Genomic DNA, 18,876 nt, shown 5'->3' on the forward strand with positions numbered 1-18,876 from the left:
CCCTGGAGCTCAGGCCCCTCCGGGGCAGATGAGTCCCGAAGGGCAGCAGAGACCCACTGGGCCTGAACCCTGGGAGACCAGGGTTCTAGACCCGGCTCTGCACTGAGTATGACTCCCTTTCCCGTTCAGCCTCGGGTTCCTGCTTTGCAGAATGAGGAGATGAGCCCCACTCCCTCTTTGAGGTCGGACAGGGCCGAGTGGGGGACACTGGGAGGCACTTGGGGACGGACACAGGCACCAACCTCCCATCCCCAGTGTCTCTGCCTGCAGCTGGGAGGGTCCCCAGGGGCTGTTTGTACGTGGTCGGGAAGGAGACCGAGGCAGGCGAGGATCTCCCTCCTCCCTATTAGGGGAGGCTGGCACCTGTCTCTTTCACCCCTCATCCTGGGCTGCTGCTCTCTGCCCAGGGCAGGCTGCAGGGTGGGTGGAGGTGTTGGGCATGGAGCTCAGTGGGATGGGGCCCAGGAGCAGGGGTGGGGGGATGCGGTATTGGGGGACCCAGCTCAAGGAGCTGCTGGAGGGTCATCCTGCCATGCCTCGGCCACCCTCCCCCAGCATCCTGCTGCCCAGCCAGCTTTCTGCTCCAACTTTATTGGCGGCTCTGGTCACTGCCTCCCAGGCGGCACCAGCCGGGGAAGCTGCTCGCCGGGGCCCGGGCTCCCATCCGGGTGCAGGTCCGTGGGGCCGCCGTCGAGGCTGGTCTGGGAGAGGCGGCCCATGGAGGACAGGGGCCGCTCCTTCAGCAGCTGGCTGCTGGCTGCAAGAGAGGACGGGGGTCAGGGCCGTGGCCACCCCGAGGGCCGGGGACCCTGGTGGGTGGGGGAGACCTACCTGAGCTGTTCCGGGTGGACATCTTGGCGCTGTGGGGCCGCCAGGGAAGCTGGTGGTTATTTCCCGGGGAGGGCTCGTGGGCTTCGGATGCCTGGACCAGTTCCTGCTTTTTCCTCTGGGCACCTGCACCTGGGATTGGTTGGGTGGTTGAGGGGCTGGGAAGGGCAGAGTGAGAAGAGGCAGAGCAGAGACTCTTCAGGGCCAGGGTTGGGGTACCTCCTGGGTACTCACCCTCCTTGCAGATGGCCGGTAGTCGGGTCTCCATGCGGCCTTTGTAGATATGCCCGTCCAGACCCAGAATGTCCACTTCGTCCTGCTGGGGAGAGACCAGACCTTGCTGGCTGCTTCTCCCCATCACCGGCCGGGCCCCACCCCCGGGAGAGACGGACGGGTGTGGTGGGAGGATGAGAGACCCGCCTGGGCTGGAGAGGCAGGGGGATTGGAAGGATGACCTTTGAACCGCCCAGGTTAGGAAATCCAGACTGTGAGTCCGGGGACCGAGCGGTGCCCGGCTCCCGGTCCCCCTCCGCTCCCCACCTGTCCACCTCCGCCCCCGCACTACCTTCAGGATGGCATAGGCGGTCTCCCCCTCCGGGGGCAGGTACTGCAGGCGGGCATAGCGGCGGTATGGGAAGGTGAGCGTGTGGCTGCCTCCACAGCGCCGGGGCACGGACAGGGGCGTGCACTCACTCAGCTCCAGTGTCTTGTCGCTGGCGAGGGAGGGAGGGGAGGTGTGGCTGGGGCCGCGTCCTCCCCCTGCCCACCTCCCCTCTCCCGCATCCTCCTGGAACTCCAGGCTGGGGCCAAGCAGGCCTGTCTGCCCTCAGTGCCGGGATGGGGGACGGAGACCTGGATCCGTCAGAGAGGTGGGTAGGTATAGGATGGCAGTGAAGCCAGGGGTGCCTGGGGGCTGCCTGACCTCAGAGCCGGTCATTCAATCAATCAATCAATCGTATTTATTGAGCGCTTACTCTGTGCAGAGCACTGTACTAAGCGCTTGGGAAGTACAAGTTGGCAACATATAGAGACAGTCCCTACCCAACAGTGGGCTCACAGTCTAGAAGGGGGAGACAATGGACCCTCAGCCTGGGCGCAGTAGTATAAGGCGGGCAATGGGACTGGCAGGGAGACACACACACACAGTTGCCCTCTATGAATACTTACACACATACCTCTATACACATAATTTTCTACACACACTCACCCCCCCCCCCCACCCAGGTACAACTGTTCACATTGTCCCACATCATTCATTCAATCGTATTTATTGAGCGCTTACTGTGTGCAGAGCACTGTACTAAGCGCTTGGGAAGTACAAATTGGCAACAAATAGAGACGGTCCCTACCCAACAGCGGGCTCACAGTCTAGAAGGGGGAGACAACAAAAGAAAACATGTAGACAGGTGTCAGATCGTTAGAACAAATAGAATTAAAGCTAAATGCACACACCTGATCCACAGACACACACCTGACAGAATACTCACAAACCCCCTTACTATCTCTCTCTCTCTCACACACACACACACACACACACAAAAAAAAATATATGACAGCATATGGTAGTAGGGGCCTGCAGATAGACAGACAGGCTTGTTAAAATGGGAAGCTCTGGACGAGCAAGGAAACATGGCTTGTGGTTTTGTTCGATCTCCCGGGCGCTTAGTAAAGTGCTCTGCTCCCAGCAGGTGCTCTTTTTTTTTTGATGGCATTTATAATAATAATAATAATGATGGCATTTGTTAAGCGCTTACTATGTGCAAAGCACTGTTCTAAGCGCTGGGGGGGGGGGGTTACAAGGTGATCAGTTTGTCCCACGGGGGGGCTCCCAGTCTTCATCCCCATTTTACAGATGAAGTCACTGAGGCACAGAGAAGTTAAATGGCTTGCTCAAAGTCGCACAGCCGACAAGCGGCGGGGCCAGGATTTGAATCCATGACCTCTGACTCTAAAGCCCGTGTTCTTTCCCCTGAGCCACGCTGCTTCTTGTCCTAAAAGTCACCCAGCTGCCACTTCCAGAACTCAGCCCTTGACTCTTTGGGGGGGGTGCAGCAGGGGAGGGGGCACCAGCCCCGGCCTTCACGCTCCCACGGGTGGTCAGAGGATCAGGTCAGGGCCTGCCCGGAGCTGTTCCTGGCAAGTGCCCGGGCACCCTGGGCCTCCCCTGGCCCTCACCGTCTGAGGTAGCGGCCGGAGGTGAGGCACTGGGCCCGCAGCAGCTCCCGGATGACCTGGCTGCTGGCCTTGGTGGAACCGCCGAAGCGGAGCTGCACCTTCTCGATGTCCTGGAGCATCCGCGAGTGCATGGAGTACAACCGGCCCACGCTGTGCTCTACCTGCACCAGGCGGGGCAAGGCGCTGCCCAACCTCAGGCTGGGTGCCAGTGGGAGGGGGAGGGGGACAGTGGCGTCAGACACCCGTCGAGCCGGGCCACGGCCCTCCCCGACTTTGACCCGGTCCTGCCGGTGGTGCCCCGTGGAGAGGGTGAAACCCCGGCTCCATAGAGTTGGAGGAAGGGAGCGTGAATAGGGGCCCTCCTCCTCCCTCAGCCCTCCAGAGCCTGCCCGTACTTGCGGCTTTGCTGGCGGACCTGCTCCAGCTCGTAGATGGTGAAGGGCCGGGTGGAGCGGTGCCCGGGCAGCCCGGGGACATTGGGGACGGACAGCACCATCCTGGCCAGAGTTGAGGGAAGACCAAAGGGCTTGGGTGGGAGGGGCAGCCAACTCCTGGTCTCCCTCCCCCTTAGGCTGGGAGCCCCGCCTGGTGCTGGGACTGTGCCCGATTGGCTTAGCTTGTATCTAAGCCCAGTGGTTGGCACCTAGGAAGCATAATTATTATAGGGTGAGTCGGGCGAGGGGGTAGCCCTCCCGGGGGGAAGAATCTCAAAAGGGCACTCACGGTCCAGGGGCGATCATCTCCAGGGGCCGGTCACATGAGATGCAGTGGAAATGTGCTAACAGCTGCCTGTGGCGAGGCGGGGTAAAACCAGACTGAGCAGGGCCTGGCAAGCTTGCCCCCTTCCTCTCCCTTTCTCTCCCATCCCCTGCCCAGTCTGGGCTTGGGTCCAGTCCCACGAACTGTAACAGTTCATCCTGAACGTCCCCTTGGTGCCATGCACTGTGCTACACGCTTTGGGCCAAGCACGACGGAGTGGCCCCACGCTCATTCCCGGCCCACGAGCTCATTATACGCCCACGGTGGGAGGCAGATGGGGAAAGGGAATGACTGATGTCAGGCTCTGCCCCCACCCCCGGGCAAGGCACCCTTGTCCCAATTCCTCACCCACCCCTGCAAGGGTGGGAAGGTGGGACCCTCTCCTGCCCCTGTGCCCCCTTGGAGGCTCTGGTGTGCCACACGGGCTGCTCCAGTGGGCCCCAAGTCGGTGCCCACCTGTGGGACAGTGGCGCCCCCTAGTGGCCCTAAGGCAGACCGTGTCTTCCCCTTCCACACTAAAGTCTGTGCCTTTAAAGCCCATGGGTAATAATAATAATAATAATAGCATTTGTTAAGTGCTTACTACGTGCGAGGCACTGTTCTAAGCGCTGGGGGGGATACAAGGTGACCAGGTTGTCCCACGTGGGGCTCACAGTCTTCATCCCCATTTTACAGATGAGGTAACTGAGGCTCAGAGAAGTCAAGTGACTTGCCCAAAGTCACCCAGCTGACGACGATAATAATGATGATGGCATTTGTTAAGCGCTTACTATGTGCAAAGCACTGTTCTAAGCGCTGGGGGGGATACAAGATGATGAGGTTGTCCCACATGAGGCTCACAGTCTTAATCCCCATTTTCCAGATGAGGTAACTGAGGCTCAGAGAAGTTAAGTGACTTGCCCAAGGTTACACAGCAAACATGTGGCAGAGCCGGGATTAGAACCCACGACCTCTGACTCCCAAGCCCGGGCTCTTTCCACTGTGCCACTCTGCTTCTCTAAGTGGCGGACCCAGGATTAGCCCAGTGAGCCCACTGTTGGGTAGGGACTGTCTCTATATGTTGCCAACTGGTACTTCCCAAGCACTTAGTACAGTGCTCTGCACACAGTGCTCAATAAATACAATTGATTGATCAGAACCCATGACCTCTGACTCCCAAGCCCGTGCTCTTTCCACTGAGCCACACTGCTTCTCCGATGCAGCTTCTGCTTCTTTGGTGGTCACTTCTCCCCCACCCACCCCCAACCATGGTATTTCTTAAGTGCTTTCTATGTTCCAGGCACTTACTAAGTGCTGGGGTAGATCATTATCATCATCAATCGTATTTATTGAGCGCTTACTATGTGCAGAGCACTGTACTAAGCGCTTGGGAAGTACAGATTGGCAACATATAGAGACCGTCCCTACCCAACAGTGGGCTCGCTAATCAGGTTGGCCACAGTACATGTCCCACATAGAGCTCACAGTTTTGGTCAATCAATCAATCAATCAATCAGTGGTATTTAGAGAAGCAGAGTGGCTTAGAGGAAAGAACATGGGCTTGGGAGTCAGAGGTCATGGGTTCTAATCCCGACTCCGCCACTTATCCGCTGTGTGACTTTGGGCAAGTCACTTCACTTCTCTGGGCCTCAGTTCCCTCACCTGGAAAATGGGGATTAAGACTGAGCCCCATGTGGGACAACCCGATTACCCTGTATCCCACCCAGCACTTAGAACAGTGCTTGGCACATAGTAAGCGCTTAACAAATGCTATCATTATTATTATTATTTATTAAGCACTGTACTAAGCACTTGGGAGAATTCAGTGCAACAGAAAGAGCAGTTACGATCCTTGCCCATAACGAGCTTAGTCTGCAACTGAGGTGGAGAGAAATGAAGTGCTTGCCCAAGGTCACACAGCAGATAAGTAGTGATTTGCCCACAACCTGATTTGCCCACATTCATCCCAGTGCTTAGAACAGTGCCTGGCACACAGTAAGCGCTTAACAAATGCCATCATTATTATTATTAGTATTTATTAAGCACTGTACTAAGCACTTGGGAGAATTCAGTGCAACAGAAAGAGCAGGTACGATCCTTGCCCATAACGAGCTTAGTCTGCAACTGAGGTGGAGAGAAATGAAGTGCTTGCCCAAGGTCACACAGCAGATAAGTAGTGATTTGCCCACAACCTGATTTGCCCACATTCATCCCAGTGCTTAGAACAGTGCCTGGCACACAGTAAGCGCTTAACAAATGCCATCATTATTATTATTAGTATTTATTAAGCACTGTACTAAGCACTTGGGAGAATTCAGTGCAACAGAAAGAGCAGGTACGATCCTTGCCCATAACGAGCTTAGTCTGCAACTGAGGTGGAGAGAAATGAAGTGCTTGCCCAAGGTCACACAGCAGATAAGTGATGGGGCTGGCATTAGAACCCAGGTCTTTCTGAGTCCCAGGCCTGTGTTATATCCATTAGGCCATACTGCTTCCTCCAGCAGTGCTATCCTGATCTGCCAAGGGGGCACAGAACTTGTAGAAGCCCTTGGGAAGGAAGGAGGGAGAGAGAGAGTGTGTGTGTGACACAAACACACACACACACAACTTTGGGCAAGTCACTTCACTTCTCTGGGCCTCAGCTACTTCATCTGTAAAATCGGGATTAAGACAAACCCCCATGTTGGACAGGGACTATGTACAACCTGATCTGCCCGCAATTATCCCAGTGCTTAGAACAGTGCCTGGCACGTAATAAGCACTTAAATACCACAACTATTAATTATTATTATTAGGTCCGGTGATCCTTCCTGCAGAGGTCACTTCGGCCTCATCCGACCTGGCAGAATGGAGGCCACATCATCATCATCATCATCATCAATCGTATGTGCAGACCACTGTACTAAGCGCTTGGGAAGTACAAATTGGCAACATATAGAGACAGTCCCTACCCAACAGTGGGCTCACAGTCTAAAAGGGGGAGACAGAGAACAAAACCAAACATACTAACAAAATAAAATAAATAGAATAGATATCTGGGTGTTGCCAATTTGTACTTCCCAAGCGCTTAGTACAGTGCTCTGCACATAGTAAGCACTCAATAAATACGATTGATGATATGTACAAATAAAATAAATAAATAAATAGAGTAATAAATATGTACAAACATATATTCATATATACAGGTGCTGTGGGGAGGGGAAGGAGGTAAGATGGGGGATGGAGAGGGGGACGAGGGGGAGAGGAAGGAAGGGGCTCAGTCTGGGAAGGCCTCCTGGAGGAGGTATGTGTGTGGTCTGTGGGCCAGGGAGGGGCTGGGTCAGGGTTTGAGGGTGGGTCAGGATGGGTAGGGGGACTGCCCTGGCCTTGCTTGCCCACACCGGTACCCACCTGCGGATGCCCGCAGCATCATCAGCCGTGAACTGCGGTGGGCGCTCCTTCAGCTGCTGGCGCAGGGCCCTCCAGCGCTCCTCTAGCTGCCGCTTCAGCGGATCCAGCTCCAGGCGGTCCAGCTGTGGGGGCGGCCGGCGGGGCCGGGGTCAGGGGTCAGGAGACCATGGCTTAGGCTCAGGACCGGGCCCGCTGGGGCTTTGGCCATACCTCTCCACCCAGCTTCGCTGCCTCCCTCCACCTGGGAGATGGGGTGGGGTCCAGCTCTCTGGAGCTGTCCCGCCCCCTCCCCTCAGGGTACCCAGCTCATCCCTGACCTTGTTGTCCATCTCCAGCAGGAGCTGTTCCAGGACCTTGTGCCAGTCCTGCTCCTGGCCGGTCAGCTTGGTCAGCAGGTCCTGCAGCATCCGGTTCAGCTGCTCGGTGGTGGCGTCGAACTGGACCCGGCTGACCTTGGCGGCCAGCAAGCTCTTATCTGCTTTCTGCCGTGGGGAGAAAGGAGGAGAGGGCTCAGATTCCCCCTCCCCTGTTCATCTCCCACTCGGACAGACCGCCCCCCGCCCAGCCCCAAGTCTGTTCCCCTCACCCCTGCTGTGGCCCTAGGCCATCTCCACTCTCCCGCAGCCCCCAGACATTACAACAGTGGATAAACAAGTGGTTGAAGAGAGGGCAGGTGTGTGAGCAGGGAGTGCAGACATGTGAAGGCATGTGTGGATAGATGTCCTCACTCACCACTTCAATTTCCATCTCCAGTTGCTCCCTGTCTGCCTTCTCCTTCTCCAGCTTCTCCAGGGATTGGTACAGACACTGGGGGGAAGCAGGAACAGGGGTATTCAGGGAGAGCAAAGACTCCCTCCCTCCCCCTCCTCCCAACCCCTTCTGGTACAAGCCCAGCCTCAACGGGGCTCTGGGGGTGGGGGTCTGGGCAGGGGCTCCCAGATGGCTTCCGGAACCCTCCTCCATGCGAGGGTCACACCCCACCCCTCACATCGATATCTTTCTGCTTCTGCCGGTGGTCTTCAATCAGGCTGCTGGTGGTGAGGTTCAGCTTCTCGCAGTCCCCTTGCACCTGCAGGATGGTGGCCTGGATGCGGCCCAGAAACTCTTCGTCCTGCGCGGTCAGGCCAGAGAGAGCTCAGGCAGACCGTCCCACTCCCCGCCCCTTCAGGGGGACAGGGACCCCACCCCACGGCCACCTCGAGTTGGATTTGAACTTGCGACAGCTCTGTGAAGAATTCCACTAGGAAGTATAATTGTGGGATTTGGTCAGCTCTGTGTGATCCTAAGAGCTGGGGCAGACACATCACTCATTCATTCACTCATAGATCAGACCCACCCCGTCCCCTATGGGGCTCCCAATTCCAAAGGGGAGGGAGGACATCCCCACTTTACAGATGAGGAGACTGAGGGACAGAAAAATTAAGAGACCTGGCCCAGGCCACAGAGCGGACAAGAGGCCGAGCTGGGACTCGAACCCAGGTCTCCTGACTCCCAAGCTTGAGTTTGCTCTGCCCTGCTGTTTCCCCACCCTACCCCCGCGGGACCTGTCCGGGAGGACCCCTCATGTAGGAAGAAGGCTGACGAGGGTCTGAATCGGGGGCCACCCGGGGTCCCGGGAGAAGCAGTGGGGCCGGGCCAACCAGCGGCCAAGGCGAGAATGAGGTGGCTACTCCCCGGGCGGCCGCCACATATACTGCCCCTTGCCATCCTCTAGTAGTGCCATCCACTGGGCACAACTCTGTCGCCATCCTCACTGAGGGAGTAAGGCCCCGAGGGCCGGGATGGTGCCCGCCGGCTGGTACCCATTCTGTCTCCTGTGTTCAGACCCCGTGGGGAAGATTCCCCGGGGCCAAGGGGTGGCAGGAGGCGGACCTCACCTGGCCCCAGAGCGGCGACCTCCGGGTGGATCGGCTCTCGGCCTGCCGGGCCATCAGGTTGTTGACCAGATCCTGCAGCTGCTCGTAGCGCTGCACCAGCTGGCTGACCTGTTTGCTCACGTCCAGGCTGCAGGCCGGGCAGGTGGCATGAGGGTCTATCTGGCTGGGTTCCAGAGGGGTCGGGGGCTGGGCCGGGGCCAGGCTCATGGACAGCAGGGTGGACGAAGAAGCCAGCATGCCCTCGATGATGGACCGGAGCTTGTCCAGCTGCAAGCCGGAGAGGAGGAGGCTTGAGGCCCCGTGGACATGGGGCTGCTGTCAAAGGTAGCCCCGTGCCACCGCTCCACTCCCTCTTCCTGGTGTTGAGCGGGTGCGGGTCTCCTGGCAACCGAGATTCCCTTTGCCGAGGCTCTGGGGTCGGGGGAGGTGGTCTGGGCCCGGATGGAAGGTGGGTGTCTAGGAGTGGTCCCCTCCTTCCCCAGCCAGCTCCAGAGACAGATGGAGCCACCCTCCCGCTCCCCCGCTGACCTGGTCCTGCAGGTAAATGGAGGCATCGGTCACCGACTGCTCCAGCTTGGCTTTGCCCTGTTCCTGCTTCTGCCTCAACTCCCCCAGCTCCTTTTCAATGTCCTGTATGGTCACTCTAGGCCACAGGGACAGCGGGTCAGACACTCTTGGGCCTTGCTCTGGGGGGTTGGGAGGGGGCAGGGGCAGACACTGGCTCGGGGGGGCTGCCCATGTTGGGGACAGAAGAGGCCTCTTCCTCGCTCTTCCAATGAGCCCACTGGCACCAACCATGCCAGTGCTGGCAACACCCCCAGGGCTTGCAGAGGAAAGACAGAGCCACCCTCTCCTCTCTCCTGGGACTAAAGTTGGGCGGGGGTCCACCCAGGTGCCCCTTGGATGCCCGAGCCTGTCTCCCATACTAAGCTCTTGTGGGCAGGAATGGGGTCTACCAACTCTGTTTTTCAGTCTTATCCCCTGCCAAGCGCTTAGCCCAGTGCTCTGCAGACATACCACTGATTAAGGCATTGATTAAAAATTACACACTAAGCCTTGGCATAGATTTAGGATCATCGGATTGGACACAGACCCTGCCTCAAATGGGCTCCCAACATAAGAAGTGGGGAGAGCAGGGGTCTCATCCCCATTCTACAGATGAGGACACACAGGCCCAGAGAGGTTTAGTGATTTGCCTCAGGTCACACAGCAGGCCTGGGGCAGGACTGAGCTGGGGGATTTGACAGGGTGTTGGGCGTTGGATGGTCAACACATTTCCTCCCGGGTCAGAGCCCAAGAGCCAGGCTGGGCTCACCTCCCCAGAAGATACCCACAGACCCCAGATGGGCTATGCCCGCCTCGGGGGGTGGGGGGGCATTTTACCTGAGGTAGCTTAACTGTATACCCAGCTGGCCAGGTTCTTCCTTGCTCTGCTGAGCCCCTCCCAGGCCCTCGCCCTGGAGTATTTTCCACATCTACAGCCATTGAGATGGGAGAGTGGAGTTACGAGGGTTGGGGGCGAGGGGGGAATCCCTCACTCCCCCAAAGTGGACCCTTCCCTGCCCCTATCCCACCACTCAGTCCCCCACCACCCTACCTCCGAGACCAACCCTCTTGGCTAGTCCTTTGTGGGGGATGTCTTAAAAGCCTCCACAGCCTCAGCCCCCAGGGCCGCTTTGGGGAAACCAGGAGAGTTGTGGGGCTGCCTGCAGGTGCCAGGGCAGGGCTCTTCCTGGGTGGGTGGGTGCCCCCAACCAGAGCCATCAGCCCCCTCACCTTGTCCTTGTCCGCTTGCATCTCCAAGATCAGACTCTTCAGAGTAGATAGCTGCCCCTGCAGGTCTGGGGGCAGGTTTCTATGCACTGCAGGGGAAGAGAGCGGGGTCCGAGGGGTCTGCTTCCTGCCCCGAACCCCAGAGCTGGCTGGGCGGGAGGCAGGTGGGCTCTAACACCTCCCCTCCCCTCCGGAGGCTCCGAACCCCTCCGGGCTCCCCCATCCTTGGGCCTCGGGATCCTGGCTGGCCCAAGCCCCACCGTCCATGGGCCCAGATGGGCCTCAGGCTGTTCGGTTCTGCTCCGGTCTGTCAGGTCTGGGCAGAGCCAGGCCCTTTCCCTCCCCTACCCCACGCCAGAAGAGACTGTGGGGTGGGGGCTGGGGGTGGCCGTGGGGAGAGGCTGGGATGCCACCTACGAGGGCGGGAAGAGTCAAGAAGGCCAGCTGGGCAGCCTCCTCAACCTTCCTCCCAGCTCCTCCTCTTCCTGGGGCTAGCCGCAGGGACCGAGGCATGGAGAGGTGGGGGGGAGTCTACACCCCACAACTCACCACCCCCAGCCCGTGTTGCCTCCCCTGTCTTCTTTGGTCCAGTCCTGTTCCTGCCCAGCCAGGTGAAGAGATGGATTGTGCCTGGGAGTGACTAGAGGGCGAGTGCCCGGGGAGACCCACCCAGCTGCCCCAGCAGGTACAGCAGCTTGTCCAGGATGGTGGGTCCGGCCGTGGCATGGTCCAGCTGCTCCAGCTGCCCCTTGAGAACCAGGTAGAGGGTGGCGAGCTCACTCATCAGGTACAGGGTCTCCAGGGCGAAGGGGAAGGGGCCGGACCAGGGCCCGGGGCCAGTGACGGCCTCGGAGGTGGTGCCCTCCGACTCGAGGCTGGCATCGTCTGGGCGCCGGGAGAGCCACTGAGCCACCGGAGGGGCAGGAGTAAGTGAAGGGTGATGGGCTTGGGAGGGAATCCAATCAGTGCCAGAGGTGCGCAGAGCTGGGCCCGGCCCATCAGTGGGAGCAGCACCGGGGACCGTGGCAGTCCTCTGTGCTGGGCCCCCGGTCGCTGAGGGAGGTTGGCCTGTGCCCATCTCTTCAGCCTGGGAGAAAGTGGGAGCCACAGAAGGCTGCAGACCAGTGCCGGCTTGCCCGGCCCCTGTAAGTCCGGGAACGCACGGGGGATGCTGATCTGTGCCCGGGAGCCCAGGACGGGTCTGATCTGTGCCCGGGAGCCCAGGAGGGTGCTGATCCATCCCTGAGGGCTCAGGGGTAACCTGATCTGTACCCGGGGGTCCAGGTGGGTACTGCGTTGTTTCAACAATCTGCGAGGGGTACTGAACAGTGCCCAGCTCTTCAGGGAGATCCTGGGCAGTATCAAAACTCTCAAAGGGGCTCTGGGCGGTGCCAGGTGCCCCAGAAGGATACTGGGCAGCGTCCTGCCCCTCAGGGAGACCCTGGTCAGTGTCCAACTCTTTGGGGAGAAACTCGGCAGTGTCGGGCTCTTCGAGGATACACCGGTCAGCGTCAGAAGTCTCAGAGGGCCCCTGGGCAGTGCCGGGGGCTCCAGGTGGATGCCGGGAGGTGCCAGACAGACGCCGAGTGGTGCCAGGAGGTCCAGACAGACGCCGGGTGGTGCTAGGGGGTCCAGATGGGTGCCGGGCAGTACCAGGGTGTCCAGACGGATGCTGAGCAGTGCCAGGGTGTCCAGACGGAGGCTGAGTGAGGCCAAAAGGTCCGGACAGACGCCGACCTTTGCCAGGGGGTCCAGACGGATGCTGGGCGGTGCCAGGCGGTCCTGACAGTCGCCGGGTGCCACCAGGGGGGCCAGTCTGGGGCGGGGTAGGGCTTGGCCTCCTAGGGTGGGAAGAGGGCGGTGCCCCAGAAGGGCGGCGGCCTGCCCCACCTGGGGCAGAGGGGTGCTGAGCAGGCGTGGGCCCTCCGGCACCCGTGGAGGCATCTGAAGGCCCAAGGGAGCCTTTTGAAGCTTTCCTAGACGAGCCGGGGCCTCCCACGGCCGCCTTGGAAGACCTGGACGGTGGCACCGGAGAGACCTGGGAGCGAGGAGACGGAGACGTTAAGCAGGGGTTGGTGTGCAAACGTCCGAGCCCGAGGCGGTGTGGCGGGGGGCCGGTTGAATCGGGTCGTGGCAGCTCCCGCCCACCAAGAGCACGGGTCGGTCAACCGCTCCGCACCCGGCAGCCTGTGGGGCACGGTGTGGGACCCTCTGAAAACTTCACCTCCTCCAGAAAGGCTTCTCGGATTGCTTCCAAAATCCTCATATGCAGCCCCCGCTACAGCCCTCCTACAGCTCTGATGCCCCACACTTATGCTCACCAAATATGGACAGGTGTAGAAATCACTGGATTATTACTGATACAGCATTGTTTCAATTAATCACTGAATCCATTCCTGATTCTCCATCCTGCTACATCCTTCTGCTCCCACTATCTGTAAACCATTTTTGCCTGCTTCTCTCCACCCCCTTAGATTGGAAGCTCCTTGAGGACAGGGAGCGGGGAATAATATGAACAGTAACAAGAAGAGGAACTGGGGTGTTTGTTAAGCACTTCCTATGAACCAGGCTGTATACTAAGGCCTGGAGTAGATATAAGATAATCCTTTTCTTAATATACCTGTTTCAAGATATGACAGTCCCTTTCTGTCATGGGACTCACAAGGTAAGTGGATGCTTGGCTTCTGCTGAACTTTCCTGAGTGCTCAATACAGCCTCCACACCCAGTAGGCGCCCAGTAAATGTGTTTGAATGAGAGGATAAGTGAGGCTGTAAGGTCCTTGTGGTCAGGAAACACGTCTGTTGTTTTGGACCCACCCAAGCGCTTAGTACAGTGCTCTGCAAACAGTGAGCGCTAAATAAATACCATCGACTGGTTGACTGAGGTGCTCCTGGACAAACTGTCCCTTGCCTGAGGTCTCCCCTCGCCCAGGTCTCTTCCCTCTTCGGGAACTTAAGCAGTGTGGCCTAGTAGAAAGATCTGGGAGTCGGGAGACCAGATTCTAATCCCTGCTGTTCCCCGCAACTGATTCTCTTGGGGTGGGGGTGAAGGGCAGTGTTTGTTTCTTTTTTTTTTTAAGAAAAAAAAAAAGGTATTTGTTAAGCCGTTACTGTGTGCCAGGAGCTGTTCTAAGCATTGGAGTAGATTCAAGCTAATCAATTTGGACACAGTCCCTGTCCCACGCAGGGCTCACAATCTGAATCCCCATTTTACAGATGAGGTCACCGAGACCTAGAGAAGTAAAATGACTCCCCCAAGGTCATACAGCAGCAGACAGGTGGTAGAGCCACGATCAGAACCCAGGCCCGCACTGCTTGGCCCAATGCCACAGGTGCTGGGATGGAAGCATTTCCGGCACTCACTTTCATGGGGCTTTTGTCCCAGCCGGAGGCCAAGACCTGGTCGAGGTCTTCCCAGGTGACCACATTCACACCCTCTGGTCCAGGAAGCTGGCTCAACTTCTCCTCCACATTATGCTGTGGCAGGAAGCAAATAGTCAGGACCCAGCCACCCTCTCTGTCTCCCCCAAAACCCCCCGGGTCCCCCACCCCGCCTCCTCCCCTCCCCTGGACTCCTCCCGGCTCCTGCTGTGTGTCAAGAGAAGGGGGAGGCTGGGAAGGTCCAGAAGACCTCCAGATCCCTACTGGACAGCTGCCCCTCATCTTTGGGGAGAGGGATCCCCCCCGACCCGAGACCACAAAAGTCGCAAAGGGCTGGGAGGCAGGAGATCGGGTATCTAATTCCAGATCGCCCCTGTCCTGCTGGGTAACCCGGGGGATTGTCTCTATATGTTGCCGATTTGTGCTTCCCAAGCGCTTAGTACAGTGCTCTGCACACGGTAAGCGCTCAATAAATACGATTGAATGAAAATCACTTCATCTCTCTGGGCCTCAGACTTCTCACCTGTAAAACGGGCAGAAGATCCTTTCCCCCCACCCTTGGACTGTGAGGCTGGTGAGGGGCAGGGGCTGGATCTGAACGTAGCATCTTGTACCCACCCCGTGCTTGGCACCTCGTAAGTGCTTTACAGACCTGGGATTCCGAGGCTGAGGCCAGCCCACCCCCTAACTCGGTCCCTACGGGGTCCAGACCTCACCCCCTGTTTCTGCGAAGAGGGAGAGGGCACCGAGCGGGGCGGTGCTTACCAGGAGGTCTTCCTGGGCATTGACCAGCTCTTCCAGCTCCGCCAGGCGTTGCCCCACGTCCGAAAGGCCCGCCTGCCGGACAGCGTCAGAGGCCTGGGCCCCCATCTTACCGGAGCCACCGGAGACACGGGGCCCGGAGCAGTGAGGAAGAGATGTGGGGTCCACCCCAAGGGGCAGCAAGGAAGGGAAAGAGAATTGGGGGTCCGCCCCAAGGGCAGCGAGGTAGACGAGGAGAATCAGAGTCCGCCCTGGGACGGCAGGGCCTGTCAAGGCACCACCATGACAACCCCATCCCTGCCCACTCCCTTTCTCCCCTCCCCACATCCCGACTCCAGGGGACACTGCTGGGGCCAGGGTGGCCTACTCACCGGGATGCCCTCCTCGCGGACCCCCGAAACCTCGGCCTGGGCCATCTTCAACCCGTCCTGGGCCATCTTTAAGTCATCCTGGGCCGTCTTCAAGTCATCCTGGGCCGTCTTCAAGTCGTCCTGCGTCGTCTTCAAGTCGTCCTGCGCCGTCTTCAAGTCGTCCTGCGCCGTCTTCAAGTCGTCCTGCGCCGTCTTCAAGTCGTCCTGCGCCGTCTTCAAGCCGTCCTGGGCCGTCTTCACGTCATCCTGGGCTGTCTTCAAGCCGTCCTGGGCCGTCTTCAAGCCGTCCAGCTTGTTCATGATGTCTTGTATCAGTGCCATTGCCTGCCGGGGGAGCGTGGGAGGGGAGGGGGCCAATGGGAGAAGAGTGAAGGTGAGAGGAGGTGAGTAGAATAGGGAGGAAGGAAAGGGGTGAGGAGGGAGAGTGGGAGGAGGGAGGAAGGGGAGGGAAGACAGAAGGGACCTTAGTACGTGAGGCCACCCCACCGGCCTGATGTCCCCCACCCAGGATCCCGGCGCTGTCCCTTCCCCCGGGGGAGGCCGAGGCTGACCGCTCCATCCTGGGAGAGGCCGCCCGGCGGAGGGTCCGCTCCCCCGCCGTCCCACCTGGGCGATGCCCTTCTCGTTGGCCTCCACTCTCTTCTTCAGTTGCAAAATTTGCTTCACGTCCGACAAGGCCGAGTCTCTCCGAGCCCCGTCCGGCTGCTCGGGCCCGGGAGGCCCCTTGTCCAGGGCGGCCAGCTGTTGCCCGTACACCTCCGCCTGGACCCCGATGTCCTGGACCTGGCTCTCCACCTGCTGGGCTTGGTTGGCCACGCCCTGGACTTGGCTCTCCACCTCCCGGGCTTGGCTGGCCACCCCCTGGATTTGGTTGGCCACCCCCTGGACTTGGCTCTCCACCTCCTGGGCTTGGTCGGCCATGCCCCGGACCCAGTTGGCCACCCCCTGGGCCTGGGCGGCCACCCCCTGGATGTGGTCCCCCAGGCCGAGGACCTGATCGCCGAGGCTCTGGATCTTTCTCTCCAAGTCCCGCAGCCGGGCCTCCATCTCCCGGCTCCCCAGGGTCGCTTCGACTCTCCCCCGGTCCGCCTCGCCGTCCGGTCCCTCGGGCTTCTCCGGCCTCCCGCGGGCCTCCCCCAGCGCCTCATCCTCCTTGTCCCTCCGGCCGTCCGGCTCCGGGCCCAACGCCCCAACGGCCGCCTGCGCGTCCTCGGCGGGGCCCACGGCCAGCGGGAAGGCGATGGAGGAGACGCGGGCGATGTCGGTGCTCACGTAGGGCAGGTCCGTCTTGACGTCCTGCAGGTTGAGGTGGCGGAGGATGGCGAGGAGCAGGGTGTGCAGGGCGTTGAAGTTGACGGTGCCCACCTCGGGCGTGCCGATGGACAGGTCGGCCAGCTCCCTTAGGCTGACCCTGAGGGACACTCGGCCACCCCTGCCCACCGGCTCCATGTCCACGTGAGCCGGGCCCATCCCCTCGGGGGTCAGGACCAGCCGCCTCCCTTTGTGTTTGTGGTTGCCTGGCAACGGCCGCAGCACCCCCACCCCCCACCGATGAGAGCGCATCGACCAAAGTAGTCCCCCACCCCGACGTGAGCTGCCGAGGGCCGTTCAACTCAACAGCCTCAACACCGTTACCAGCGCTCCCTGAAGAGCACGCGGGCTGGACCCGCTGAGGCCGTCTACGACGTAGCCTTTGCCCGAAGGAGAAGCAGCGTGGCTCAGTGGAAAGAGCCTGGGCTTTAGAGTCGGAGGTCATGGGTTCAAATCCCAGCTCTGCCACTTGTCAGCTGTGTGACTTTGGGTAAGTCACTTCACTCCTCTGGGCCTCATCTGGAAAATGGGGATTAACACTGTGAGCCCCACAGGGGACAACCTGATCACCTTGTAACCTCCCCAGCGCTTAGAACAGTGCTTTGCACATAGTAAGCGCTTAACAAATGCTATCATTATTATTATTCTCTGGGCCACAGTTCCCTCATCTGTAAAACGGGGATTAAAACTGTGAGCCCCCCGTGGGACAACCTGATCACCTTGTAAATTCTCCAGCGCTTAGAACAGTGCTCTGCACATAGTAAGCGCTTAATAAATGCCATTAAAAAAAAAAAAAAGGACCGGCGGCTTAGGACAGGGGAATTGGTGTGGGCCACTGGAAAGACCGCGGACAAGCCACTCAACCTCAGTTCCCTCCCCTGTAAAATTCAGCACGTACGGAGCACTCAGTAAACATTATCGTCATTATCTTCTGGACTGTGAGCCCACTGTTGGGTAGTGACTGTATATGTTGCCAACTTGTACTTCCCAAGCGCTTAGTACAGTGCTCTGCACACAGTAAGCACTCAATAAATACGATTGATTGATTGATTGATCTGAGCTTGCAGCAGGGTCAGGGGAAAGAGGCGGGCGCAACCCCTAGCTCTCTGTTGGGGCTGCCTTAATGCAATCAATCGTATTTATTGCGCGCTTACTGTGTGCAGAGCACTGTACTAAGAGCTTGGGAAGTACAATCAATCGTATTTATTGAGCGCTTACTGTGTGCAGAGCACTGTACTAAGCAGTACAGAGGGGGACTGAGTCCCACCTCCTCTACAGGACCCCCATCCACCTCGGTAACAGGTGCGTACACTACAGAGAAGCAGCATGGCTCAGTGGAAAGAGCACGGGCTTTCGAGTCAGGGGTCATGGGTTCGAATCCCGGCTCCACCACGTCTGCTGTGTGACCTTGGGCAAGTCACTTAACTTCTCTGAGCCTGTTACCTCATCTGGGAAATGGGGATTAAAACTGTGAGCCCCACGAGGGACAACCTGATCACCTTGTATTCCCCCCCAGTGCTTAGAACAGTGCTTTGCACATAGTAAGCGCTTAACAAATGCCATCATTATTATTATTACAGAGTCCATAATGCACGGCTTTAGTCTCAATTAGCTGGATAATGCCCCTCACCACGGTTCCCGGGGGGAAACGTCCTTTGACATTGCTTTTTAGTACTGCAACAATGGACAGAGGATGAGGTTTCCACAGCTCATTGGGGGCAGGGAATGTCTGCCAACTGTGGCATTGGGCCACCCCAAACTCTTGGTACAGTGCTCTGCGCATAGTAGGTGGTCAGTAGATACCACCGACATGGTGCTGTGGCAGCCCTTGATGGAGGTTATAGAAAACGCAAGCCAACTGCACACCCCAAAGGAAAAACATCAGTCCCACCAGCCCCCAGGGCTGACCAAGCTGCATGTTTCCAGCTAAAACCAACACTTAAATGGCTGACCACTCCCGGGCTGCAGGGACAGCAGGAAATCTACAGTCCTTGCCCAGACTCTCAGCGCAGCACTCTGCCCCGCTGCAGATGCTCAATAAATACCACCGACTGATGGTTGGTGCAGAAGGCCCATTCCCTTAGACCGCTTTTGAGGTTCACACATTTCTCACAGGGGAGTCAATCCATCAACCAGTAAGCCTCCAAGCAGAGGCCCCATTAGGGATTCTGACCTCCCTCCCTGCACTGGGCCTAGCCCCTCGCCCTCTTGATAAAGCAGAAATTGATGGCCTTCAAGGGGGTATGAGAACAATGGCCAGAGGCCTGGTT

The 18,876-nt window shown here is 58.7% G+C and overlaps 1 protein-coding gene across 1 annotated transcript; it reads right to left on the minus strand.

Annotated features, from left to right (window-relative positions):
* Window positions 1-522: 522 nt before the first annotated feature.
* QRICH2 (glutamine rich 2) lies at window positions 523-18,524 on the minus strand. The gene is made up of 22 exons (XM_038741917.1): window positions 18,515-18,524; window positions 18,185-18,280; window positions 15,902-16,812; window positions 15,296-15,619; window positions 14,928-15,032; window positions 14,145-14,258; window positions 11,451-12,819; window positions 10,785-10,870; window positions 10,392-10,483; window positions 9,537-9,651; window positions 9,009-9,275; window positions 8,120-8,242; window positions 7,864-7,938; window positions 7,449-7,613; window positions 7,132-7,253; window positions 3,727-3,792; window positions 3,399-3,500; window positions 3,004-3,201; window positions 1,394-1,541; window positions 1,063-1,144; window positions 832-960; window positions 523-757 (listed from the first exon to the last, which is right to left on the minus strand). Exons 1-22 carry the CDS (start codon window positions 18,522-18,524, stop codon window positions 606-608), a joined length of 4,851 nt encoding a protein of 1,616 aa, XP_038597845.1. The 3' UTR covers window positions 523-605.
* Between the last annotated feature and the right edge of the window lie 352 nt (window positions 18,525-18,876).

The sequence above is a fragment of the Tachyglossus aculeatus genome, unplaced genomic scaffold, assembly GCF_015852505.1.
Source record: "Tachyglossus aculeatus isolate mTacAcu1 unplaced genomic scaffold, mTacAcu1.pri SUPER_34, whole genome shotgun sequence".
In the NCBI taxonomy this organism is placed as follows: Eukaryota; Metazoa; Chordata; class Mammalia; order Monotremata; family Tachyglossidae; genus Tachyglossus; species Tachyglossus aculeatus.

Bases quoted from the DNA above. Each gene is read 5' to 3' on its own strand.
- QRICH2 (XM_038741917.1), bottom strand. The intron at 7,614-7,863 runs GTGAGTGAGGAC...TCCCCACGGCAG, and splicing joins TGGAGATGGAAATTGAAGTG to AAAGCAGATAAGAGCTTGCT. The intron at 1,145-1,393 runs GTAGTGCGGGGG...TCTCCCCAGCAG, and splicing joins CCGCCTATGCCATCCTGAAG to GACGAAGTGGACATTCTGGG.